The 26,544-nt window shown below is 35.6% G+C and overlaps 3 protein-coding genes, 1 long non-coding RNA gene and 1 other non-coding gene across 8 annotated transcripts; 3 read left to right on the forward strand and 2 right to left on the reverse strand.

Moving 5' to 3' along the window:
• Window positions 1-421: 421 nt before the first annotated feature.
• Window positions 422-3,445, forward strand: LOC148915273 (chaperonin CPN60-1, mitochondrial-like). 4 transcript variants are annotated; one of them, XM_089041546.1, is made up of 5 exons: window positions 422-477; window positions 914-1,297; window positions 2,839-2,943; window positions 3,058-3,144; window positions 3,327-3,445. In XM_089041546.1, the coding sequence occupies exons 2-5, from the start codon at window positions 1,241-1,243 to the stop codon at window positions 3,336-3,338; spliced, it is 261 nt and encodes an 86-aa protein (XP_088897672.1). In that variant the 5' UTR covers window positions 422-477; window positions 914-1,240; the 3' UTR covers window positions 3,339-3,445. The 4 variants fall into 4 exon arrangements, 2 of the variants coding, with proteins under 2 accessions (XP_088897672.1, XP_088897673.1); XM_089041547.1 differs by lacking the exon at window positions 422-477 and having other exon boundaries at window positions 871-1,297; XR_016122043.1 differs by lacking the exons at window positions 422-477; window positions 914-1,297 and adding an exon at window positions 1,959-2,370.
• A 1,350-nt stretch (window positions 3,446-4,795) lies between these two features.
• LOC148915274 (uncharacterized) lies at window positions 4,796-10,390 on the reverse strand. The gene is made up of 6 exons (XR_016122118.1): window positions 10,311-10,390; window positions 8,930-9,000; window positions 6,995-7,090; window positions 6,569-6,644; window positions 5,644-5,726; window positions 4,796-5,084 (listed from the first exon to the last, which is right to left on the reverse strand). It is a non-coding gene; the product is annotated as an uncharacterized LOC148915274 (long non-coding RNA).
• A 2,665-nt stretch (window positions 10,391-13,055) lies between these two features.
• Window positions 13,056-26,544, forward strand: LOC103344076 (uncharacterized). The gene is made up of 7 exons (XM_089041747.1): window positions 13,056-13,348; window positions 13,438-13,518; window positions 24,167-24,217; window positions 24,304-24,389; window positions 25,350-25,394; window positions 25,693-25,781; window positions 25,986-26,544. Exons 1-7 carry the CDS (start codon window positions 13,135-13,137, stop codon window positions 26,392-26,394), a joined length of 975 nt encoding a protein of 324 aa, XP_088897873.1. The 5' UTR covers window positions 13,056-13,134; the 3' UTR covers window positions 26,395-26,544.
• Window positions 19,553-22,655, reverse strand: LOC148915275 (uncharacterized). The gene is given in 3 exon segments (XM_089055713.1): window positions 19,553-21,088; window positions 21,121-22,348; window positions 22,350-22,655. Coding segments are annotated over 3 exon segments (2,940 nt in total). The 5' UTR covers window positions 22,526-22,655.
• On the forward strand, window positions 21,929-22,035 carry LOC148915276 (small nucleolar RNA R71). Its single transcript, XR_016122403.1, has one exon. It is a non-coding gene; the product is annotated as a small nucleolar RNA R71 (small nucleolar RNA).

The raw sequence follows: 26,544 nt of genomic DNA on the forward strand, positions 1-26,544 counted from the left end.
TTGCCTGAATCGGAGGTCGGAGCTGAGAGAAAACAGCTCCCAAAGTCGGCTCGTCCTCTCCGAAAACCAGAAAATCTGGGTTTATAAAATCTGAACTTCGAAATATTTACGGTTATGCCACTGAACTTCTTTTGATCGTAACTCCTTCGTTACAATTCCGATTTGAGTCCACTACATGTCTACGAACTCGTTTCGTCGCGCTCTACGCAACGGTACAACTAAAATCCCCAAATTCCTTCCCGGTCAAAAAGTCAACTTTTAAACTAATAAAATATTCTAGGGGTATTTTTGTCTTTTTCTCAAATAAATTAATAATTACATATTAATTTTGGGTTTGGGTTATTACAGTCCGGGTAGGGACCCGGAAAGTCCAAGCGGGTTATGATAGTGGGTGAGCTAATGAGGATCTAAATGGGGATTTCTTACGCTATGGACTCTAGAGTCAGGAGAGCTCTGCTTAGGATTTTTGCTGCTCAGGTGAGCTCAATTTCTGTGCTTTCTTATTTGTGATCTTGGTTGATCTGGTTTGATGGGTTTGATTTTATTTGGTGGGTAATGCTTGATTTTTATCATTGTGATAATTGTGATGATGGGATGGATATGGAGCTTAATTTTGCTACTGGTTTGGCCAATTTTGGATTTTGGTTTTTCTTACTTTAAAACAAAAATTGTTTCTTCACTAAGTGTAGTTCAATATGATAAAACTGACATTGCAAAATGTTTCACGAATGTTTAATTTCATAATGGGTAATTTCAAACTTTTGTAATTTCATAATGGGTAATTTCATAATGCAAAATGTTTCACGAATGTTTAATATCAACATATTAATTTGAGTGATTATGCCACAATTTAATGATTTTAGGCTCTCCTATTGTGTGTATTTAACTGGTTCATATGATGCTGTTTCTTCAGGCCTTCATTCAGAACTTGGCATTGTTTCTCACTTCATTTTACAAGGCAAGTTTGTTAGCTTTCAGATAAATATGTCGATATATTGCCTTGCCTTCGCCAGCCGTATTTGGATATGATAGTTTTGTTGTTTGGTTTATGTTGTAACAGAATCTTTAAGCTTTATCTATTGTGTTGTCTATAATTATGGTTTACTTATCCATAAAAGAGTTTGCAATTATGATTAATCTTTAAGCCTCCAATGAGGATGTTATTAGCTGTCTCCTTTTCTTTTTGCAGTCACATATTCGTGTGCTTGAAACCACACAACAGAATATAGCCGCATTGCTGATGGGTCTTGAATATCTAATAAACATTTCATATATGGATGACACTGAAGTTTTTAAGGTATAATTAATTATGATGTGCTCTCTAGCACCCACCCGAAGGCCCTATTTAGCTCTTTCTCTCTCTCTTCCCATTTGAACAATGAAGTGATAATTTGACTTGGAATTGGTTGTTTCTTCGAGCAAGATTGCTTAGAATATTAGAATTCCTTGGTTTTGGAACTGTTTGAGTTGCATCATAATTTGGATAACCCTGCAGCAGCTGCAAATATGATGGGGCTGCCGGTAATTTAGATACTTTTATCTTTGAAATTTTTGTTGTTTTGAGTTTTCTGTTTTCTACTTTGTATGAATGCTTCCTTTAGTTTTACTTGAATCCCCCTGTTTTTCTTTAGTCTATCCGACTGTAATTTATTTTTTAATCTCTTTGTAGTTGAATAAAGATGTATGGTTTGAAATTGGTAGTAGATAGGTAAGTCTTTTCTAGGTTTCCATCAACGAGAAGGTTGTCTAGGAAAAGACCAATTTATTATCTCAGAACTTGCAAACCTTCCATATTGAAAGAGACTCAACAAGTCTGAATTAGTTAGGTGTTTTAAATTTGTTTTGAAATTTTGGGGAGATTTTCAGTTGAACCTTTACCATTTTCCTATCAATAACATTCAAATCTTTTCCCAACAAATTTTGAGACAGTAGGTTTCTAAGCATTGTGTCCATGTCACTCGTGCTCATTCACGTGGACAATCACATTAGCCATGTAATGCTTCTTTAGTTTTGTTTTAAAAATGGATTTTCTGTGTATGAGTTTAGATATGGTATTGGGCAACTTTCTTGTTAGAAATTAAGTTCAGAAGCCTTTTGAAAATACTATCTACAGAAGCTTCTTAAATTTATTTTAATCTTACCAGAAACTCAGTTTCTACGATATGCTTCTTTCTTAATAGTAGAAAACGTATTGGATTATTTGTTATTTTCTTTCTTGAATGTTTTCATACTTATTTTTTGTTATTGCTGTCATTTTGATCTTGTAGATCATGAGGGAGATAATATTTGTCACACCTTGAGCATTGGAACAACTTAAACACCTTATGCTGGGCAATAGGGTCCATATCTGGTTCCATGATGGAAGAACAAGTATTGTTTGCTCTTTGTTCATCAGTTTATTTTTATGCTTAACTGAAGTCTTAATTATCTTTGATTTGATGTATAGCTCTGATTTGAGTTTTGAGTTTCATGAAATTTTCAATTATTGTACAATTCTTTAATCACAATTTCATTTGCACTTTGCATCTGCACATGGGTTGTTTCAGTCATTATTTCTATATCAGTTTGTGTTTCATGAATATAACGATTGTATATGTTTGCCTATGTTTGTTTCTAGTCAACAGCTTTGTCATAGGCATATTAGTGTAGTTACCGTATTGCAAGGGCTGAAATCTGGACGATATCAACTTCTTTTTATTCTTGTTTTAAAGTGAGGTATGTATGGGTCTTATGAAATTATTACAGAAATGTACTGGAGGGCAAATAATTTTATTTTAGTTTTTTATTCCCAAATGATACCCAAAACATGTAAGCTTCACACTATGTTAATTTCTGCAGGATGGGGAAACATTGGACAATGAGTTGGAAGTTGTTGAGGGAATGAAGCTAGACAGGGGTTACATATCCCCTTATTTCATCACCAACCAGAACAATCAGAAATGTGTAAGTTTTAGTTTGACTCAGCGATAACTATGTCTTGAAACTGTTAGAGGGCAGCACCTCAAGTCCCTTTTTGCTTGATGCTGATTATCTTCAAACTTGTGTATGTGCTGATAGGAATTGGAAAATCCTCTAATCATAATCCATGAGAAGAAAATCTCAAGTATTAATGCTGTGGTTAAAGTATTGGAGTTGGTTTTGCAGGTTAGCATTTCTCTGTCAGGTTCACTAGTTTCTTCGTTTTTACTATGAATTGGTTGACAAACTTTTGCTCTTTTTTAGAAGCAAAGGTCTTTGCATTTTGTTATATATTTCATAACCAAAGTTATAAAAGAAAATGGTTTTCCTCTTTGTTAATTGAGAATCATCTGCAGTTATAATTTCAGATCTGTAGATAACCTGTTGTTGCTGATATTGTTACACGGGAGGAGAATAGAATAGCTTAGAAAATGTGCAAGAAGGGAGAGCTAACTCATACAACGAAGAACAAATTGATGAAATTAAGATTAAATTAGTAGAATTTGTGAGCTCTCCATTATTTATAATTATAGGTAGGAAGTATGTATGTAATAAAGCAAAGATTGGTTGACTATGTAATAACAATTGAATTTTCAAGTTTTATGAAAGAAATAATTTTTACTTCGCAGGATAGTATTGTTAAGGTTCGGTGGCGATTTATTTTCCATGTCTAAATTGTAGTTTGTAATGGATGTGTGTATATTGTATGTAGATTGACTTAATATTGCTGTCCTATTGCTTGTATATTGTACTAATATTGCCTATGTATTGTATACATATTGTATGCATATTTCCACCATATTGCATGTATATTGTGATGCTATTGTTGTTGTATTGCCATAATATTGCCTCTCTAATGTATGTATATTGGCCTAATATTGCTATTATATTGTATGTATATTGACTACGGCTCATCAATGGGTTTACGGTTTAGGCCATACTTCATTATAAAAAAAAAAAAAAAAGGAGGAGAAAGAAACAACATGCCTTTCAAAAACAGGTAGTCAGGTGCATCATAATTGCACTGTAAGACATTGTGAGAAATTATTTTAAAAAATAATAACAACTAAAAAATAATTTACAAAAAAAGGAAGTATGAATAAAGAGACAGAGAGCAAGAGAGCGAATAGGGGGAGAAAGAGACAGAACGAAGCTAGAGAGAGAGACAGAGAGAAAGAGCTGCACTACAAAAAGAGAGCAAAGAGAGAGACAGAGAGTTGCACTAGAGAGAGAGAGAGAGAGAGAGAGAGAGAGAGAGAGCTGCGATAGACAGATACCAAAGAGAAAGAGAGATGTGTCAGAGAGATTGAGCTGAGTGAGCTAAGAGAACAAAATTTCTGAACATATGAAAAATCAGCAATAAGTGGACAATAATTATATTTTTATAGGTGATAATTGTAATACTATTGCTATCGTATTGTGGTTATATTGCTCTAATATTGCCTCTATAGTGTACATATGTTGGCCTAATATTGCTATTATATTGTATGTCAATGGCCATTTGGTCTAATAACAGTCTCCACTTCGTTGAAAGTAATCCTGAATTCAAATCTCATGGGCATGACAATTGTTATCCATCCTTATATTAGCATGAATTGATGTTGACTTTTGAAATGATAGTTGGAGTTGCACATCGATTCATATTCAAAAGGAAAGTAATTCTCTCCCTCAATGAATCTTCGTTTAAAAGAAGGCAGCTGTCAAATATTGGGTACAAAAATGCAAGATCCACAGTAAATTAATTGGCCACAAACCACATATTACAAAACCGGGATGATTTTTGGGATGCTTGAAAAGACAAGGGCCAAATACAACAGAAAAGAAAATCCGTTCAAGCTTCTCACTAAACATGGCTCAAGCACTCGACCATGGTTTCAATCCAAACCTACCCAACAAGGGCATACCACGTGTCCATCGTAACAGAAGAGTGGCATTTACAAAGTATGAACTGCAATATGTTTGTTTTTCTCCTAAACAAAATTGTTACTAAAATGGAACAAAAGGTCCCTAACATATAACAATACAAGCAAAGATAGTCAATTGTCATACACACAAAATTAGTCCTCATCCATCCCTGCAGGCTGATCTCTCTTACTAGGGTCACCTGCTGGTTTTGCCATTATAATCTGCAAGATAGTCAAAGCATTGTCAACAACCTTTTTTTAATGAAGGTATTAAATATTAAATAGGCTGCAATCAGATAGATTCATCATTTCTCACACATTTTCAGCTAGCCAGAAAACCCCCAGCATATAGATTTTCTATTTACTATCAAGCCTTCTGCACTGAAGCCATATTCATTATAAAAGTTCAACATTTCCCAAAAGTAACTTTCAATTTTATTTTATTTTTCCAAGTTAAAAACTAACATTTGCGACCGTTCTTTTGAGTTATAAAGGAGTTTGTGTTCTGAGTACACACGGGCATACATGCATCTGTGCCAAGTTAGGGGAACGTTGAAAAAAAATAAGAGAAAAAGACTTCACAAAAAGTATAAAAGTACAAAATTAAATAAATAAATAAAAAGAATAGTAAACTAATTCATAAAGCCTCAACTTTTATTATTATTATTTTTTTAAACTGTATGTAGTTTAGCATTTTTTCTGCTTTGGCCTCAAAGATGCAATCAGGGATTCAAAGATGTAGTTCATACCAAATTTGGTTCGTCAGGTTTAAGTAGAAGACCTGGATATGAAACTCTTACACTAGGCAACACTTTACCCTGAGAATGATTTGTATTCACTTCGTACCTTGTTAGGGTTGCTTGCCTGCATGCAATATAACCCCAAATATCAAATGTAGTTATAAAGCAGAGAAACAAATTATATAAAACAGGTCACTATTGAATGACATCATTCAAGACATCAGTGAAGCCTTACGTGTAAAGTTTTCCGCCTTATGTGTGCCCACAGTTAGAACAAGCAAGCCATGAGCATATGATAAAACTAAACTTTTACGTATCAAGTCTAAAAGAACAAATAATGTACAATAAGTAGGACCCTTTTTGCCAAAACAAAGCATATTGGAACCATATCAGCAAAGCAATAAGAATTGTCCAATTTGGAAATCTCCAACTCAATCACCAATGTCATAAATCAATATTAATAACAATTTCACGAATCAAGCACAATCTTGGATACTGCACTTCTGTTTCCGGAACATGAGCAGAAAGCTTCTATTATGATCTACAGTAGCATAGGTGTCCTATAATTCAATCCACGTTATTTGTTTTGAGCCTAAAAACAGATTATTCTTCATTCTGAAAATGCACAAACTTAACAAGAGTCCGAGACTTCCAATTTACTAGTCACATAAGACTTCCAATCTCACTCTCCTTCTCCCCTTCCCCTTTTCTCCTCTCAGAGCAAGACCAGAACGTAAAATCCAAACAGCCTATCCCACTCCTCTAGTACCTAAAACTAACCACGTAAAATCCAAAGCAGTCATTTTATATAACACTCAATATTTTCTTAGTCAAAATCCAAAACTAGTGACACTCTTCAGGTTCATAACACTCCCATTTGACAAGACAACAAGGACCAGAGGAGATCAATAGACTATGTTTCTACACATACATATAGCAAGTTATTAGTATCAACACACGTCTTACCCAATTTTTAATAGCATGTCATGTCCAGAAATGCTTCTCCGTTGCTTGTACAGAGGCATGAGACTGTCATTGCCAACTGCAAGGAAAAACATAACTTCAATGAAAACACTATAATTCCAGAGCTAGATATAGTGAAGGCTTCAAAAAACTGGTGAACCAAAATAAAAATAATCTGGTTTGTAGTTGAGATGCAAGATATAGCATCAAGAACAATAAGTATTCTTTTAGTCATATTTCAATGCAAGCTGCGGCCCAAAAATAATCATCACCTCCAGTGTGAAATACTATTATTTAAACCGGTTATCTTGAAATCAAGTATTTAAACCGAAATTATCTTGAAATACTATTATTTAAACCGAAGTTACTCAGAATACGATACAAAAAGTAAATGCACACATTGTTCAGGAAAAAGCTTGAGAAGTTCACCTTTTCAAAAGTAGTTTCCCCCATTCCTGTTTTGTAGAGTTCATACACCATGGCAGTCAAAAACATTTTACTCAGCCTAAAAGAAGTTTTCATCACCTGCCAGGAAAAAACAAAGAAAAGAATTAGCATTAATATATCTCTGAAGAAGGTAGAGAGAATTTTTATTAATTTTTTTTTTTTGGTTCTTCCAGATACAACATAGATAAACAAAACTTCCTTTCAACCCAATAACAATTTATGCAGCTAAAGTTGTATGGAGTTGAATGCTACTAGTGCAGAAATTCACTACTTTAAACCAGCATCAGATAATTTGGGTCCTGAAGCCATTTTTCACCATGCTACTCCTTTAAAGAATGGCACTTATAAGATTTAGCAAACTCCAACTGACACCATTTTCATCTTTGTTACTCGACCAAAAAACTATGTAGCTATCTGGATGTCATGTATTTCATATTAGGAATGCATATTAACGTAGTAATCACTGCGTCATATGCCTCACTCAAGGGTATTGATTACCTCTTCTAAGATGTAACATACCATTTAAATAAAGAGAGACTCCAATATAAGCCCATACAACTGATATCCCTTAGACACAAACCCATCTATCTATATAACTACGTTGAAAACCCAAATTCAAATTTAAATGACCAGTAGGATATAAGAGGTCGTAGTATTTCTATGTTTTTACATCGTTGCCACTAAACTTCATATTTTATTTATAATTTATTTCAAGCATTTCATTAACTGCCATAATTGTAATTAATATACTCCCTATTAATAGCATATCAATCACCCCATTTCTTTTAGTTGTCATTCCCTCTCACATCTCGCCCCCTAAAATTGCAAACAAAAAAAAATCTGTAAATTACATATCCAATAATGTACCTATGAAAAATATAATATAAATATATACATATAAAATATAGGTATATTATTTACCCAAAAAAAAGTCAGTTACTTTGTAATTGCGAATATTTGTCATAATTAAAAATAGGTACACAATAATTTATATAAAATATAGGTACATTATTTGAAGAGGAAAGATAGGTACATTATTAGAGGAAAAAAATTGGTAAGTTATTTGGAGAGAGAAAATAGGCTCATTTAAAAAAATTACGTTTGATAAAACAAATAATAGGTACTTTATTCAGAGAAAAAAGGCTATATTATTTATAGTAAAAAATAGGTACATTATTTAGATAAATAATAGGTACTTTATTCGTAGTAGGTATATTATTCAAATGGTAGGTACATTGGATGATGTATAATACCTAAATCCTAATTGTAAGTACATTAAAATTAATGTAGGTATATTGGAATAGATAATTATGTACACTTTTCATACTAGGTAAATTATATTTTTCATAAAACAAATAGGTACATTATTTTTTCAACATAATTAGTATGTACAGTTTTATTCATAAACAATTATAAAGTGGATTATTAGTCATGTATAATTCATAAAAAGAAAATAACATAAACATTTTATTAAACAAACCAATTACCCAAATTTGAATTTATTGTTAAATTTTTTTTAAAATGTTCCAAAATTAATTCCTACATCTATTACAACCATTTGGAGATATTTCCAAATTCAACATCTGTCATTATATACAATCCAATTAAAAACTGTTTCCATATTGATTCCTACATTAATATACAAAATGCAATAATGGCTTAGTTAGGGGTATTTTTGGAATCTGAAAAGTACAATAAATCAGATTTTATGCTTAATTAGGTAACTTGCTGAGTTGGATCCTAGTCATGGGTTTTTACTTATACAAATTGGGTATTATTTATAGGAACAAAAAGTGAAGGGTTTTAGGTATGGCAAATTAAATTTAAAGGGTGTAAGCCAAATTTACTATTAAATAAAAGAAGTTTCACCAACAGAAATCATTTTTCATCATGACTGTAAGATATAATCTAACTCACTTGAATATGAGGTGCCTGGAACATTTCTTGTATGGCTGCTTCAACCTCTGCCATTCCAACAAGTGATTTTCCTGCAAAGTAGGTACATATAAATCCTGTAAGTGACAGGAATTAAAGCCTCAAAGCAAGATAATAACGCTCCTAAACAAAGCAAGCACATAGAGTTTAGCTACATGAGATGTTGGTGCTTAATAATACCAATGTAGTAACATAATATTTCTTTTGAAACTTCAGGATACAAGAAAGAAGAGAAGTTAACAATTCTAATTCCTTGGTTGACCAAAACAGAATACTGGTTTAAAGGTTGCTTAATTTTCATTTTTTCAAATAAAAGAAAATGAAACAAAACCAATACCAAAAACAGAACAAAAAAACAAAACATGTATTATTTGGTATTTAAACCAGTTCTTCTATGACACAAACTCTCATTATGGGACCAGTTGGCCAATGAAAGGCCATGTTTTTTTTCTCTAACAAAAGTAATATTCTAAACTACTCTAATGATGCTTATGTTGCTAGATTGTGAATTTAGATAACACACTAAGACAAGAACCAACATAATAAATGGCCTAAATTCAGAGTCTTGCAACATAAGCATTTTACTGCTGCCAGATTGTCCGCAGCAGAGAACATTTCTCTACGACGTATAGTTTAAAGCTTGCTGTGACAGAATGCATTCTGGATTTTTCAAGTAATCCTAAAATGTAAAATGTTTCACCATCATAAAACTGAAAACAAAAGCAAAAAAACAAAAGTTACAAACTAGAATCAATATGATGTTAAATAACAAATAAGGTGGAATCAAATAGATTCATCATTCATCATTTCTCACACATTTTTAGCTAGCCAGAAAACCCTTGGCATATAGATTTTCTATTTACTATCAAGCCTTCTGCAACAAAAGTACATAGATTTTACGGGATGAATATTCAAAGGCATGAAGTTTAGATTCATTAACCTAATTACTTCTGGCAGAAGTTCATAAATGGGATGGATACCCGAAATTTAAAATAAACAAAAAAGCTTCCTACCTGTAATGAGTACATCAAACACAAAGCTTGATTAATTACAATTCCAATGCAGACGACCATTCACAAAAGTTTGAAATTACCCATTATGAAATTAAACATTCGTGAAATATTTTGCATTGTCAGTTTTATCAGATTGAACTACACTTAGTGAAGAAACAATTTTTGTTTTAAAGTAAGAAAAACCAAAATCCAAAATTGGCCAAACCAGTAGCAAAATTAAGCTCCATATCCATCCCATCATCACAATTATCACTATGATAAAAATCAAGCATTACCCACCAAACAAAATCAAACCCATCAAACCAAATCAACCAAGATCACAAATAAGAAGGCACAGAAATTGAGCTCACCTGAGCAGCAGAAATCCCAAGCAGAGCTCTCCTGACTCTAGAGTCCATAGCGTCAGAAATCCCCATTTGGATCCTCATCACTCATCCACCGTGAACCCGCTTGGGCTTTCCAGTCCCGACCTGCACCCATCGGACCCAAGACTCTTCTTGGAGCCCGAACCCGCGATTTGAGACCCAATGCCTTCTTCATCCTGCTGGCAGCTACGATGAGCGACCTCTGCAACGCCGGCGAGCTATTGGGCGAGTTAGGCGTCTTTGGGTCGGTGAGTCCAAGTGAGAAGAAGCGGAAGCCGATGTGAAAGCCAGGGCCTTTCCGGTGGATGTGTGGTAGGCGGGGACGAAGATCTTAGTGGTGCAGACAAGAGAGAGCAAAGACAGAGACACAGAGAGCTGCGATAGACATATACCAAAGAGAAAGAGAGCTGTGCCAGAGAGAGAGAGAGCTGAGTGAGCTAAAAGAGACCAAAATTTCTGAACTTGTGAAAAATCAGCAGTGGACAACAATTTTATATTTATAGGTGATAGTTGTGAAAAAATTGGGAAGAGGTGATATTTTTAGTTAAAATTATGAAATGGGTGGCATTGGAAGCTATTTCCCAAATTTTGTTGGGTTGTGGGCTATACACCTACACGAGAACTTGTTCGTCAAACTCACTCAACCGAGCTCTCATCACTTACTTTTGACTTCTTCTTTTTCCAGCTGTGCCTTAAATTTGCGTAAGTAGCAAAGAAAGTCATGGATCACATTTTGGACGCTTTTCAAATGCACTTTAAACACCTGTCTTTGTCTCTCCATGATTCCATTATTCTCAAATTTCTCACTAGCATTTATATATAAGAACATGGTTAGGTGTAGAATTTAGTGACTAGGTTGACAATCCACATGGCCATATACGCACATCACACCCAAACAAACTTTCATTTTGTGCTTCTACTTGGCAATATAAAATTGAAAACCATGCACCAATTTCGGATGGAGATATATTTGAGATAGACATCATACAAATGTAGTCAATACTTGTGACTTAATAGAGGACTAGCTAGTTTATAATAATAATACCGTGCATCATATATTTAAGGAATATAACATAATATTGTACCTATTATACAAGGCTTATGCCTCAAGAATGTTCCTCCTTTTACTATAGTCTAATGATAATTAATCGAAGATAAACAACTCATTAATTAAGCTTTTCGAAACTCCATCGATGCCTTTGGAGAGTTTGGCAAGATCCAAGACAGCAGATTAACACAAGTTTCAAGTAAATAGCTGGGAACATGATACAATACCATGGAATTTGGGAGAGAGAAGGTTATTATTGACATTTACTTTATTTATTTACAAACAGGAGATGACCAAAACGACGATTGCTACCAAAAAAAGGTTACTGTGTTTTCATCCAAGTCACTCAACTATTTACCAAAATATATTCCGGGTTTAATCAGTTCACAATGAGTAATGAGATTCAAATTCGAATCTTTAGATAATTTATCCACAAAAATAAAATAATCTAGTCATATAAGGCTAGCTAGCTAGACTACAAGTCTACGACCTTCTCTTCTCTTCTCTTCTCTCACATACAGTAGGTACGCCAACGGCATAAAGCTCCCTCAAGGGAGGCTAATTTCTTCTAACTAATTTACTAGTACGAGACCCAAGTCAATTTCTTCATGCCACGCGTTCCACTTCGAGAGAGAAAGACATAATGGCCCATGACCTTAAGGCATGTCACTTCGGGCTCCTCCGCCGGAACAAGTGGTGGTCGTCGACTCGTGGGAGTAGAAGTGGAAGGCGCCGTGTGGTGTTGTCAAAGGGCCTAAACAACATATGCAACCTTTTTATCTAATCTTTTCTGTACAAACAATAGACTTAGGACCAGTTTGACATTGATGTGCTGTGAAAATAATCGCTGTCAGATTTGCTGTGAGAGAAATTAGTTGTGAGACAAAGCAATTTGGCGTTTGGTAAACTTTTTTGAAAGTGTTGTTCGTACAATAATCAGTTTATGAGTGTTTGGTAAATTTTTTGTGAAAGTGTGGTGAGCAGTGTATAATGACTAAAAAGGACATTATCTTGACATGGACTATTTACACCTATCCAGAATCTAATACGGTGTACCAAACGAACCCACATACTTAGTATAAAAAATAAAAAATAAACTAAGAATTTGGCGTACAAATACTCACATTTCTATCCATTTTCCTTTTTTTTTTTCTATTAACTTTTCTTTATTTCAGTTTTCAAAATTTTACTGTAGGGTATGGGTAGATTAAAAAGTATTAAAAACAAAAGGAAGTGTGAGTGGAGAAAAGATGGGTAAGAAAATTACCTCTCTTATTTTATTTTATTTTATATATTTTTCTATATGTATAAAGAAAAATATAGAGAATAGTGAAACATTCAAAATACTAGAAATTACCCGTAGTTAGTACAAATATTAAAAATTAAAATTATTAATTAAATGAAAATAATATAATCAATTTATTTTTTTCTATTAAAAACTCTGATAATAGGTCTTATTTTTATTGAACATAATTACCAATTTTATATTTTCCTAATTCTAAAATAAATAAATAAATTTAAAACAAAAAACCCCCACGTGTAGCTAGTTTATTTATAAAATGTGGGTTGGGCTTGTTTTAAGTTTTGTTGTGTTTTTTATGGATTTTTGGTTTGGTCTTGTTTTAACAATTGTAATGGCACTTTTGTAATTTACCGAAAGCCAGGTGTTGTTTGGTTTCTTGTAAATGAGTTGCACACAGAGAGTGACGGAGAACCAGAAAACAGAAAGGAAGAAGAAAAAGGGGATCGAGTGAGACAAAAATGGCGAGGAATTCAGGGACTTTGATACGACAGTTGTTTGGCAATTGGAGAAAACCTTGTGCAGGTCTTCTTCATCATCGTCGTAAGCTTCTTCCTAGTTCCATCCAAACCCTAACCCTAACTTCAATCCCGAGTACAACACGATCTTTACCTCCCCCTTGCAAATTACCTTTGTCCTCCCCAAACCTTCATTTTAAGGAACGCTCCGATAAAGGTATCCCCCTCTTTCTCTTCCACCTTCAGCTTCTGCGTATGATTTTGTTGTTGACATTGCCAATGCCTCTGACTCACCTGTTTTTACAGGTCTTGTATTTTCAAGGCCCGCAAACATGGTGACTATTTCGAACAAGGATGACTATGACAGGGCAATTAAACAAGTTAAAGGTAATATTTTTTTTTTAAATTCTATTTTTTTTTTCACATGTAACTTTATGTAGTGTATAATTGTTGTGAAATTATTGCAAGCGCACAATTCGTACAAGTAATATAGAAATAAGTAGAGTGTCGTTCCCACGAAGACTGTAATTTCCTATTAACTACCAATTATGATTAATTTAGAAGTTTATTTGAACAGTTAATTAAGAAGATTGATTGATTCAAGAAAGCTAAAACAATTATGAAAAATAACAATTTAATTAACGATAGAAAATTAAGATGATGAGACACTAGAGCATCCGATTTCACCATAACCAATTCTACTTAATTCTTATAGCCAATTAACCCTAATTACTATCCCTGTTGACAGTTGGTTTCTCCTAATTCATTCGATATCCCCTCTCGGGCTCAACCAAAAGTATTCTCAATTAACAACCCATTCTCTCTCGAGCAACGGATTTAGAAAACTAAGAACCCATTAAGTTCTATGAGAACCTACAAGAAAACTGCATGAGTCATGTTAGTCCCTCTCGGGCACTCATTCAAGTCATGGTATTTGTTACAAGAAGCAAACACCAAACATCTCCTCTCGGTCTCCGCTTGGATCATCAATTAAATATTAGCTAGATATTTAAATCATTAAGAACAGTAACAAATACTCAACATGGGATAATAATAAGGAATTAATATAACTATAAAAATTGAGTATTCATGGTTAGGCTACATCGTAGCCCTAGCAAGGGAAATTAGTTCATGACAGAAGAAAATATAAACAAGAGAATTATTGTCATAAAACCAATTTGGCCGATGGACTTGATCTTCAGAATCTTCACAGGAACACCTTCAAAAGCTCCTCAAATAATGCAGCAGCAAATTCTTGGCTTCCTCTGATATTTCTCTGGTTGTATGAAAGTTGGTGGAAAAATATGGTAGATGATGGTGGAAAAAGGTGATCCTCTGAAGAGATCCTAGGGTGACCTTATATAGTATAAAACAACTAAACCCTACTTCAAAAAGGTCTAGAAAAACTCTCCTAAAGCAAAACAAAATCTCAAACAATTAAGGAAACAAACTAGGAAAGAATCCTTATTTGACTTGGAAACACGTCAGCCAACTTGCACGCACGTTTTGGGGTCGTTCCACTTCCTAGAAAATTCTGGAAAAATATGAGAAACGTAGCTTTATCTCTAAGCTTTCCAAGCATATATTACACACCACTAGGAAAAATCGGAAAGATATTCAAATCTTCACTCTTCCACAGCAGTGCAGTTCTGGCGGGATTTCAACTTAGGCTGTCTTGACTTGCAGGTCTGGAGCATTTGGCTTGGTAGAAAATTATGAAACTTTGATACAATGATCTTCAATGTCTTAGCTTTCTTCTACAATTGGTCTTGCACTAAAATGCATTCGAAAAGTTGATTTTCAGTTGAAATCCTTCCAAGAGCGCAGAATAGCTGAAAATAAGGAAAGTAAAGTAATAATACTCTTTTTAATTAACTTTCCCCACAAAACCTACATATAAAAGGTGTAAAAATATAGGAAATAATACACTTATCAAACTACCTCAAACCTATCTTTTGCTAGTCCTCGAGCAAAATTAGAAATTAAAACAAACACAAGACAAAAACTAACTAAACCACTTTCGCAGGTAAACTCGATGGCACTTAGCATGTGCCACAAGCCGTTAAACCTCTAGGTGTCCCTAGTAGGAGGAGTTGTGTCTCCTGAGGGTTTACCAGTCACGATACCCACAAACGTTTACTACAAAACAAAGTCGTTAAAGACACCACTTTAACAGGCTAATAAAAATCAAGGCATGCCAATCACATTTGCATCACTAAAGATATGCCACTTTAAGTAAATTGCATCATAGTGTAATGTGTAATACCAAAACTCATAACATCAAAGCTTAAAGACAACCACACTCGAATACCATGGAATTATTTCGCCTTGACTCTAATCCTCACCGGATATCACTCTTTAATTTTTCTCTCAGAATCCTAGGCTTACACTCAAATGTCACATATGTGTATGAAGTTATGTAATGGAAATCAAATATTAACACATATGCTTAGCTTGAAGAATGGCAATTTCTGAAAATAATGTCTCATAAAAAGAATCGAATACTAAGAACTAGAGTACATACCTCACCTCCAAGAAAGATTTCCCAAAAGATCAGTTAGGTCTTTTACTTTGGTTGTAATGAAAGGCTAGGTTTGGGTTAAGAAAGAAAGGAAAGGAATAACAAAAACTTAGGACATACCAAAGCATTATTCACGATCACATACACGGACAGCTCTTTTTGAACTTTTTGTACCACTCAGCGTCCAGGGATTGTGCATATTTTCTACTCCATTTGGAGTGATTTTGAACTTTTATTCTTTTGATTTGCAAAATATTTTCTTTTCTTTTATTTTCTTATATTTCTTTTTTTTCTTGCAATTTTTACACAAACACCTCGGTACACGCCAATTCTTTGGTGTAGAGCCCAACCTTCTTATTTTCATCACTTTGGCACATCCTAAGCTATAAGGTATGGCTTAGAAACGGGTTATATAGGTTAAAAGATAGTAGGAGTGATGAAGGAAGGGCTAAGTGTTTGGTTACAAAGGGGTTAATGACGCACACAAAGGGTTAGGATGAAAAGTCTTTTAGAGGGTGAAAACATGCATAGCCTAACATCATCTCTTATGGTCCATCCAACTTGGAAGCGACATACCTACAAAAATAAGAAAATTCTTTAGTATCCAATACAAACCTAATGAGAGCAATCTAATTAAGAATAAAATCGAAGAGTGTTTAAGAGTAGAAACAATGAAACCCCTCTCAAAGAAAATGGCTTTTGGCTCAATTATCTCACAAAGGTAGTCTCCACTAATATTCCATAGTCATTCGAGCATAGCAACCTTGTCCACCAAAACATTACGAGTATGGTATTGTGAAGTGCAAAGATTATAATGCAATCACCCTTCATGGCAACACGTTAGTAAAGCATTCATGATCAAAACATGGCATATACATCTCTATTAGCAAGGAAAAGTGACAACTTTAACTAGAATTTATGTTTCACAAAAACTGCTTCTTTTCAATTTTGACCTCAGATCAGTTTTCAACAATTATCTCTTAAAGTACTGCATGGATTTTGACAAGCCTTATATGCTCAGAAAATAGACAAAGAAACGCATAACTTTTCTTTAGACCAAATACCAGAAAACAGACTAGAACTGCATGAAAACTGACGTTAAATACAGAACACAGTACAGAATCGCAGAAATATTCCAGTTCCAGACCCCTGTTCAGAAAAACAGCTATAACTTCCAAACGAAAAGTCAGAAAATTACGAGCCTTATATGGCTGGATTCAGCACGAAAAACTGAAGAAGGCAACGCGGGCCAAATCTTCAATTCTATCACAGATTAAAACAGTATTATCGAAACATAAACACCAATGCTTTGCATGACTCGAAAAAGACTAAAAATGCAAAAAATAAAATGAATGTTACCCACCTCAAACCTAAATGAAACATTGTCCTCAATGTTTAAATAGAAAATAAGAGCAAGGACAAAGAATAGTAAAATAAATGAACGAGGGAAACACACAAATAAAAATTAAAAAGATAAGGAACGAAGGTACCTAGTTGGGTTGCCTTCCAACAAGCGCTTAGTTTAGAGTCAATAGCCCGACTTTTGGATGCGTTTACTTGGGATCATCGAGTAGGACGGTGCTCTCCTCCTCAAGAAATGCGGCTGTCACATAAGGTTTGAGTCGATGGCCATTAACTTTGAAAGTTGTACCGTCACGATCGTTCTTGATTTCAATTGTCCCATAAGGATACACTGTTAACACCGTGAATGGCCCAGACCAACGAGAGCGAAGTTTCCCAGGAAAAAGTTTCAACCGTGAGTTGTAGAGGAGAACGCTTTGACCCACATAAAATTCCTTCTTCAAGATGTGCTTGTCATGCCACTTCTTTGTACGGTCCTTGTAAATTTTCGCATTCTCATACGATTCATTTCGAAGTTCCTCTAGCTCATTCAATTGTAACTTCCTCTTCTCCCCTGCTGAACTCATGTCAAAATTGAGTGTTTTAATAGCCCAAAACGCTTTATGCTCCAATTCCACCGGAAGGTGGCATGCTTTCCCAAAAACAAGTCTATATGGTGACATCCCAATTGGCGCTTTGAACGCCGTTCTATAAGCCCATAGTGCATCATCCAATTTTAATGACCAATCTTTCCTAGAGGCACTCACCGTCTTTTCCAAGATTTTCTTCAATTCCCTATTCGAAACTTCAACTTGCCCACTAGTTTGCGGATGGTAGGGAGTAGACACTTTATGGGTGATGCCATATTTTGCAAGAAGGGAATTAAATTGACGATTGCAAAAATGCGTACCTCCATCACTAATAATTGCACGAGGGACCCCAAATCTTGTAAAAATATTCTTTCGTAGAAATCTGACCACAACCTTGGCGTCATTCGTGGGTAGGGCAGTTGCTTCGACCCATTTGGATACATAATCCACTGCAACCAAAATATACAAATTCCCATATGATGCCGGAAACGGACCCATGAAGTCAATACCCCAAACATCAAACAATTCCACCTCCAAAATATTATTCAAGGGCATTTGGTTTCGACTAGAGATATTTCCTGTACGTTGGCAAGGATCACACCTTGCAACAAAGTCTTGAGCATCTTTAAACAAAGTAGGCCAGAAAAATCCAGATTGTAGAACCTTGGCCGTAGTCTTGGAAGCACCATAATGGCCTCCACATGCCAAAGTATGACAATGCAATAATATGTCAGCCATCTCTGTCTCAGGTACACATCTTCGTATAATTTGGTCAGGACCGTGCTTCCACAAATATGGATCATCCCAATAATAATGTTTAATCAATGATAGGAATTTCTTTTTCTGATAAAAAGACATATGAGGGGGAAGAATACCAGAAGCTAGGTAATTTACAAAATCTGCATACCAGGGAGTGATGAATTCTTTCTCAGAGTTGATGGAAAATAATTGCTCATCCGGGAATGTCTCTAGGATAGGCCCAACATCTTCTATAACTTCATCCTCACGGACTAGCCGAGAGAGGTGGTCGGCCACCACATTCTCAGACCCTTTTTTATCTCGAATTTCAATATCAAACTCTTGAAGTAATAAAACCCATCGAATTAGTCTTGGTTTTGCTTCCTTCTTGGCGAGCAAAAATTTTAAAGCTGCATGATCCGTATACACAATTACCTTCGCACCCAATAGGTAAGAACGAAATTTATCCAATGCAAATACCACTGCTAACAATTCCTTTTCCGTAGTGGCATAGTTCAGTTGAGCATCATTCAATGTACGACTTGCATAGTGAATTACATGTAGTAATTTATTCTTCCTTTGACCCAAGACAGCTCCAATAGCATAATCACTGGCATCACACATAATCTCGAATGGTAATTCCCAATCAGGTGCCATAATGACTGGTGCAGTGGTGAGCTTTTTCTTCAATAAATTAAATGCCTCCAAACAGTCTGAATCGAAGTTGAATTCAGAATCCTTCAATAACAACTTGCAAAGAGGCTTTGTAATTTTTGAGAAATCCTTAATAAATCGACGATAAAACCCAGCATGTCCCAAGAAGCTTCGAATTCCTTTCACTGTAGAAGGGGGTGGTAGCTTTTCTATGGTCTCAATTTTTGCACGGTCAACCTCAATACCTCTTGCTGAAATTTTATGCCCCAACACAATTCCTTCTTGTACCATAAAATGGCATTTTTCCCAATTGAGAACTAAATTGGTTTCTTCACATCTTGCCAACACCAATGCCAAATTATCCAAACAAGAATCAAAAGATGAACCGAAAACAGAGAAGTCATCCATAAATACCTCAATAAATCGCTCCACCATGTCAGAGAAAATGCTTATCATGCAACGCTGAAAAGTGGCAGGAGCGTTACATAACCCAAAAGGCATACGACGATAGGCAAAAGTGCCAAATGGACATGTGAAGGTCGTTTTTTCTTGGTCTTCAGGCGCGATAGAGATTTGATTATATCCTGAGTATCCGTCTAGGAAACAGTAATAGGCATGCCCAGCAAGTCTTTCTAGCATCGATCAATAAAAGGCAGGGAAGTGATCTTTTCGTTGCAGAATTCAATTTCAATCTATGCACTCTCCATCCTGTAATTCTTGTTGGGACTAACTCATTATTTTCATTTTTTACAACAGTCATCCCTCCTTTCTTTGGCACAACCTGTGTAGGACTTACCCAACTACTATCAGATATAGGGTAAATAATACCTGCATCAAGCAATTTTAATACCTCTGCACGAACCACTTCTTTCATGTTGGGGTTCAATCGGCGTTGATGCTCCACAGATGGCTTATGCTCCTCTTCCATTAGTATTCGGTGCATACACATAGAAGGGCTAATACCCTTGATGTCAGCGATTGTCCACCCAATTGCAGTTTTATGTTTTCTCAAAACCCGTAATACTTTTTCTTCTTCAGTTTCACTCAAATTTGCAGCAATAATAACTGGTAAAGTTTCAGAAGTTCCCAAATAAGCATACCTCAAATGTGTTGGCAATGGCTTCAGAGTGAGTGTAGGTGCAGCAATCACAGAAGGTGCAGCCTTAGGAGGTGCTGCTCCTAGTGGTTCGAACTGATTCCTTTGCCTTGGATGGTATGGTTGTGATGCATCCAAATATAAGGCATATTCAGCAACCATGGGGTTGTCATCTTGGGAGGTAGCAGCATGGACCAATGTAGATTCCAATGGATGGCTCGGATTCTCCTTTTTAAATGTGTCTGAAGCAATTTCATCTATTAATTCCATGTGAAAACAATCCTCCGCTTCTCTTGGAAATTTAATTGCTTCAAAAACTTTGAATGTCGCTTGTTCATTCCCAACTCTCAAAGTTAGTAAGCCTTCTTCTACGTCAATCAGAGTGCGTGAAGTAATCAGGAATGGGCGGCCCAAAATTAGCTGCGTGTCAGAATCTTCTTCCATATCCAAAACCAGAAAATCCGCCGGAAATATGAGTGTATCAACCTTTACTAGAACATCTTCTATAATTCCATCTGGGTATGTGATTGACCTGTCCGCCATCTGCAAAGAAACAGTAGTGGGTTTAATTTCACCAATACCAATCTTTTTAGCAACAGATAAAGGTAGTAAGTTAATGCTAGAACCCAAATCACATAAAGCTCTTTCAAAGAAATTATTTCCAATAGTGCATGGAATTTTAAAACTCCCTCTATCTTTTTGTTTTGGTGGAAGCTTCCGTTGTAAGATGGCACTGCACTCTTCTGTTAGTTGGATTTTCTCGTGCTCTCCAAATTTCCTCTTCTTGGAGAGAATGTCTTTCATGAATTTTGCATAACTTGGCATTTGTTCCAAAGCTTCAGCAAAAGGAATGTTGATCTGTAACTTTCTGAACATCTCCAAGAATTTTGCAAACTGCCCATCAACTTTATTTTTTCTCAACCTCTGTGGAAAAGGGATTTGTGGGACATATGGCTTCAATTGAAGAGAAGGAATTGGTATAGAATTTTCTTCTTCTTGGGATTTTTCTGTGGTGGTGAAAATGCATGCCCCATTTCTGCCGCAGACTTCTTAGCTTCTTTTTCTTTCTCTAATGCTTCTTTTTCCAAGTCGATCGCTGTATTTACTTGCTTCCCTTTGCGAAGAGTGATTGCCTTTGCTTGTTCTTGATTTTTCGGGTTAACTTCAGGTTGGCTTGGAAATACTCCTTGGTTTCTTCCACTTATGACATTAGCTAATTGGCCAACTTGCACCTCCAAATTCTGAATAGAAGCTTGCTGATTCTGAAATTGAGTTTTTGTTTCAGTCATGAATTGGGTGGTAGACACAGTCAACTGAGTAAGAGCATCTTCCAAATTTATTTTCTTCTCTTGAGCCGGAAAGCCAGGTGGTGGTCTTTGCACATTCTGAGTATTGCTCCATGAAAAATTTGGATGGTTTCGCCAACCGGGGTTGTATGTATTGGAATAAGGATTATTCCTTTGTCGATTCAATTCTCCAACCTGATTGACTTGCTCAGCAGACGCAAATGGGTTCCCTGTGGTACACTCTGAACTTGGATGAGGGCCTGCACAAAGTTCACAACCAAAATTAGTACTAGTGTTTATAGAATTAACACTTAAAGAATCAACTTTTTTAGTAAGGTTAGAAATTTGTGCTGTTAGCAAAGCCATAGCATCGACTTCCAAGACCCCAGCTGGCTTCAGATTCATTCTCTCACTTGGCCATTGGTAGTTGTTGGATGCCATGGTCTCCAATAATTCAAATGCTTCGGTAGCCGTTTTTGCCATTAAAGCCCCTCCAGCAGCTGCATCAACTAGTGTCCTGCTTGTTTGACTCAACCCATTGTAGAAAGTCTGAACTTGAATCCAGGTTGGTAGCTCATGGTGAGGACACTTGCGCAATAAGTCTTTGAATCGTTCCCAGGCTTCATATAGAGGTTCCTTATCATATTGAGCGAATGACATGATATCTTGTCGGAATTTTGCAGTTTTGGCTGGTGGGAAAAATTTAGCAAGGAATTTCTTAGATAAATCATCCCAAGTACGGATGGAGTCTTGTGGCTGTGACAGTAACCAAAGCTTGGCTTTATCTTTCAAGGAGAAGGGGAATAGCCTTAAACGGATCGCATTGTCAGTTACTCCATTGAACTTGGACGTATCACAAATCTCCAAAAATATCGCAAGATGGATGTTGGGATCTTCATTCGGTAGACCACAAAATACAGATGAATTCTGCAGCATGGTGATCATGGCTGGTTTGATCTCAAAATTGTTGGCTGCAATAGCAGGACGTCGGATCGCTGAGGGAGTTGCCACTGGGGCCAAATTCCACGGCTCTTTCTGCTTCCTCCGCCATAGGTGTGGATGGTGGTTCCACCAAAGTGTGCTTTTTGTTTCCTTTGTTCCGCTTATGAAACGTACGTTCGATTTCTGGGTCAAGTGGTATGAGTTCTAGGGTACGAGAACGGTGCATACACGGATCAAAGTACCTGAAACAAAAAGAAGAAATTCAAATTAAACTCAGAATTAAAATATATTGATATTAATAGAAAATAAAACAGTCCCCGGCAGCGGCGCCAAAAACTTGTTGTGAAATTATTGCAAGCGCACAATTCGTACAAGTAATATAGAAATAAGTAGAGTGTCGTTCCCACGAAGACTGTAATTTCCTATTAACTACCAATTATGATTAATTTAGAAGTTTATTTGAACAGTTAATTAAGAAGATTGATTGATTCAAGAAAGCTAAAACAATTATGAAAAATAACAATTTAATTAACGATAGAAAATTAAGATGATGAGACACTAGAGCATCCGATTTCACCATAACCAATTCTACTTAATTCTTATAGCCAATTAACCCTAATTACTATCCCTGTTGACAGTTGGTTTCTCCTAATTCATTCGATATCCCCTCTCGGGCTCAACCAAAAGTATTCTCAATTAACAACCCATTCTCTCTCGAGCAACGGATTTAGAAAACTAAGAACCCATTAAGTTCTATGAGAACCTACAAGAAAACTGCATGAGTCATGTTAGTCCCTCTCGGGCACTCATTCAAGTCATGGTATTTGTTACAAGAAGCAAACACCAAACATCTCCTCTCGGTCTCCGCTTGGATCATCAATTAAATATTAGCTAGATATTTAAATCATTAAGAACAGTAACAAATACTCAACATGGGATAATAATAAGGAATTAATATAACTATAAAAATTGAGTATTCATGGTTAGGCTACATCGTAGCCCTAGCAAGGGAAATTAGTTCATGACAGAAGAAAATATAAACAAGAGAATTATTGTCATAAAACCAATTTGGCCGATGGACTTGATCTTCAGAATCTTCACAGGAACACCTTCAAAAGCTCCTCAAATAATGCAGCAGCAAATTCTTGGCTTCCTCTGATATTTCTCTGGTTGTATGAAAGTTGGTGGAAAAATATGGTAGATGATGGTGGAAAAAGGTGATCCTCTGAAGAGATCCTAGGGTGACCTTATATAGTATAAAACAACTAAACCCTACTTCAAAAAGGTCTAGAAAAACTCTCCTAAAGCAAAACAAAATCTCAAACAATTAAGGAAACAAACTAGGAAAGAATCCTTATTTGACTTGGAAACACGTCAGCCAACTTGCACGCACGTTTTGGGGTCGTTCCACTTCCTAGAAAATTCTGGAAAAATATGAGAAACGTAGCTTTATCTCTAAGCTTTCCAAGCATATATTACACACCACTAGGAAAAATCGGAAAGATATTCAAATCTTCACTCTTCCACAGCAGTGCAGTTCTGGCGGGATTTCAACTTAGGCTGTCTTGACTTGCAGGTCTGGAGCATTTGGCTTGGTAGAAAATTATGAAACTTTGATACAATGATCTTCAATGTCTTAGCTTTCTTCTACAATTGGTCTTGCACTAAAATGCATTCAAAAAGTTGATTTTCAGTTGAAATCCTTCCAAGAGCGCAGAATAGCTGAAAATAAGGAAAGTAAAGTAATAATACTCTTTTTAATTAACTTTCCCCACAAAACCTACATATAAAAGGTGTAAAAATATAGGAAATAATACACTTATCAATAATTCTATATTTTTTTAAAAAAATTTATTTATTTTTATAGATGGACTTTGGCCAGCGGTTTTCTACTGGGTTTCTTATGACCACACACCTTGTAAGTTCTAATCAATTCACTTTTATCAATCAAGTCATTCCTTGTGCTTTTGAAACCTATTTTTGGTGTACTCATATCATGTGCAGTGTGGACTTGTTCAACTTTTAAGCTTCGTAGGCTGAGGGGGGAATTCCCACATGTTACCGTATATAAGGTTATCGGTACACCTGTGGTATGTATGGCATTGTAATCTGGCATTCTCTGAACTTGAATCATTTTGGAACTGTTTTAGTCTTATTGTGAATTGTTTGAATCCCATCTTAAGCTTAAGGTGAGAACAACATATGGACGTTAAGATTAATACATTTCTGTTTTTTAATCCATGGTTTTTTGGTGACAGTAGTTAGCATTTTTTTTTTCCTTTCACTTCTTAGTTTGGTTGAATGTAAAGTTCCTTCTTTAGTAATTTCTTTGATGCAAGAAACATGCTAAAGACATCACTCCAAAGAGTCCACCACAAAACAAAAGAAAATATCGCCCCACTATTGAGAATCTAAACTGCTAAACTATTTACATTTTACTTTCCAAATACAAGCACTATCCTTTTACGCTTACGCCTTGCATCTTGACTGGATGCATATATGTCCTTTTGGTATGGATTCTAGGGAAGCAAATTGTCTTTACTTTTCCAATGCTAAGAGAAATTTTTTTGCTGAATATGAATTAACAGTCCATGACACCAAGTAGAAATTAATTTTTCTTCCTGGAGTTTCCTAGACCAGTTGTGATGGCATCCCAATGCTTAGTGCGACCATGCAACCCATGACCCAATAAATATATATTGCATACTGTTGCATAATGTTTTTCCTATCTTTATCAAATCTCCTTAATACTTTATAATTGAGCTTAAAATAAATCCCCTTGGGGCCAATGTTTCCGTTTGCATTCAACAGTCTTCGTTTGTTTTATAGGCACATATGGTATATCTCTGCTTGAATGCTTACCTGAGCGATATGCGTTCTGGGTAAAACATAAATGGTTTACCTCATAAAACAAATTTATTTTCATTATCTATGTGTTAACTGCTTCCTCGTGTGTTAATTATGTCCACATTATAATTATCATTTGCCATGCAGCCGCGTATGGAAGATTTATTGTATTAGTAGTCCTCACATTGTTTGCCTATCTGTAGAATGACATGGAGGAAATGTGGAACTATACGAAACCTGACCTAATGGTAAATGATTCATCCTTTTTTTATTTTCTTATTTAAGAAAGTTAATGTAAATGCCCATACTTTGCTGGTTCATCTAATTACTCATGTATTTAACCTTTGCTTTTAGAATACAATTAAAAAATTTGTGTTGAATTTCTGACTATATGCTAATTGATAGTTTATAATGCATAGCTAAACAGACTATACTTAGCTGGCAGGAAAGGGTCTAAGCAGTTTGATTTAGCTGAGTAAATAATTTCAGCCTTGCTTTCATCTGAAAATAGAAATTTACTTTGCTGTTGTGTGCATTTTTTTGCAGCCAGCATTCCATTTCTATCTAAATGGGGAAAAGGTAGGTGGCATTCGTGAATCTAAGAAGTTGCAAGATATTTTTGCAGATCTCTACAGGTAATTTGTTTCTTCTTTACGTTACATTTCGTGCTTTTGCATATATTGGTGCATATTGGTATTCTTTGACAGTTCAAGTTAACTTTTCTCCGAATGTGATCACTATGTATGTTACTCAATCTTTTATTTCTATCTTGTGATATATGGATGAATTCTATATCACAGTTACTAGAACCTATTATTGATGTGTACTTACTACTGAAGGAATGTCGTCCCGGTCGAAGCCACTCAACCTATGGGTTCATCTGGGATGGGGGAAAGGAGAGCTGAAAAACTTGTCATACAAGCTAAGAAAGATGAGAATGACAAAGGAAGTGTGAGGGCATTATCACAATGGAGACGTGCCGCAACACTGTCACAACTGAGAGGTGCTGAATCCTTGGCACAAGGGAGTGGTGGCCTTGTTGAGGCAGTTGAGAGCAGTACTGCACCTTCACTTGATGAAGTGATGCAGGCTGTCGAATCTTTACCTGGGGGATGTGCCAAAAGTATTTTGTGTTGGTTTGCAAGAGGGCTATTTAAATATCAACCTAAGAAGAGAGTGATGTTTTCAAAAGTGCAAGGTCCTTACTTCAAGGTTGCTTGGCTTATGCATGAAATGGCCGAGGAATAAGTTGGATCGGTGCACGTCAATTATGAATTATATTATGCTGTTGTTGACATTATGGTTTGGACTTGTGCGGTGGTTTAAAATTTGGATCGAATACCTTATGTTGTACAATTACTTGGATAATTGCAGTAGGTTTGACTGTTCTTTGGATAA

The sequence above is a fragment of the Prunus mume genome, linkage group LG7 (assembly GCF_029339155.1).
Source record: "Prunus mume cultivar Tortuosa linkage group LG7, ASM2933915v1, whole genome shotgun sequence".
NCBI classification, from domain to species: domain Eukaryota; kingdom Viridiplantae; phylum Streptophyta; class Magnoliopsida; order Rosales; family Rosaceae; genus Prunus; species Prunus mume.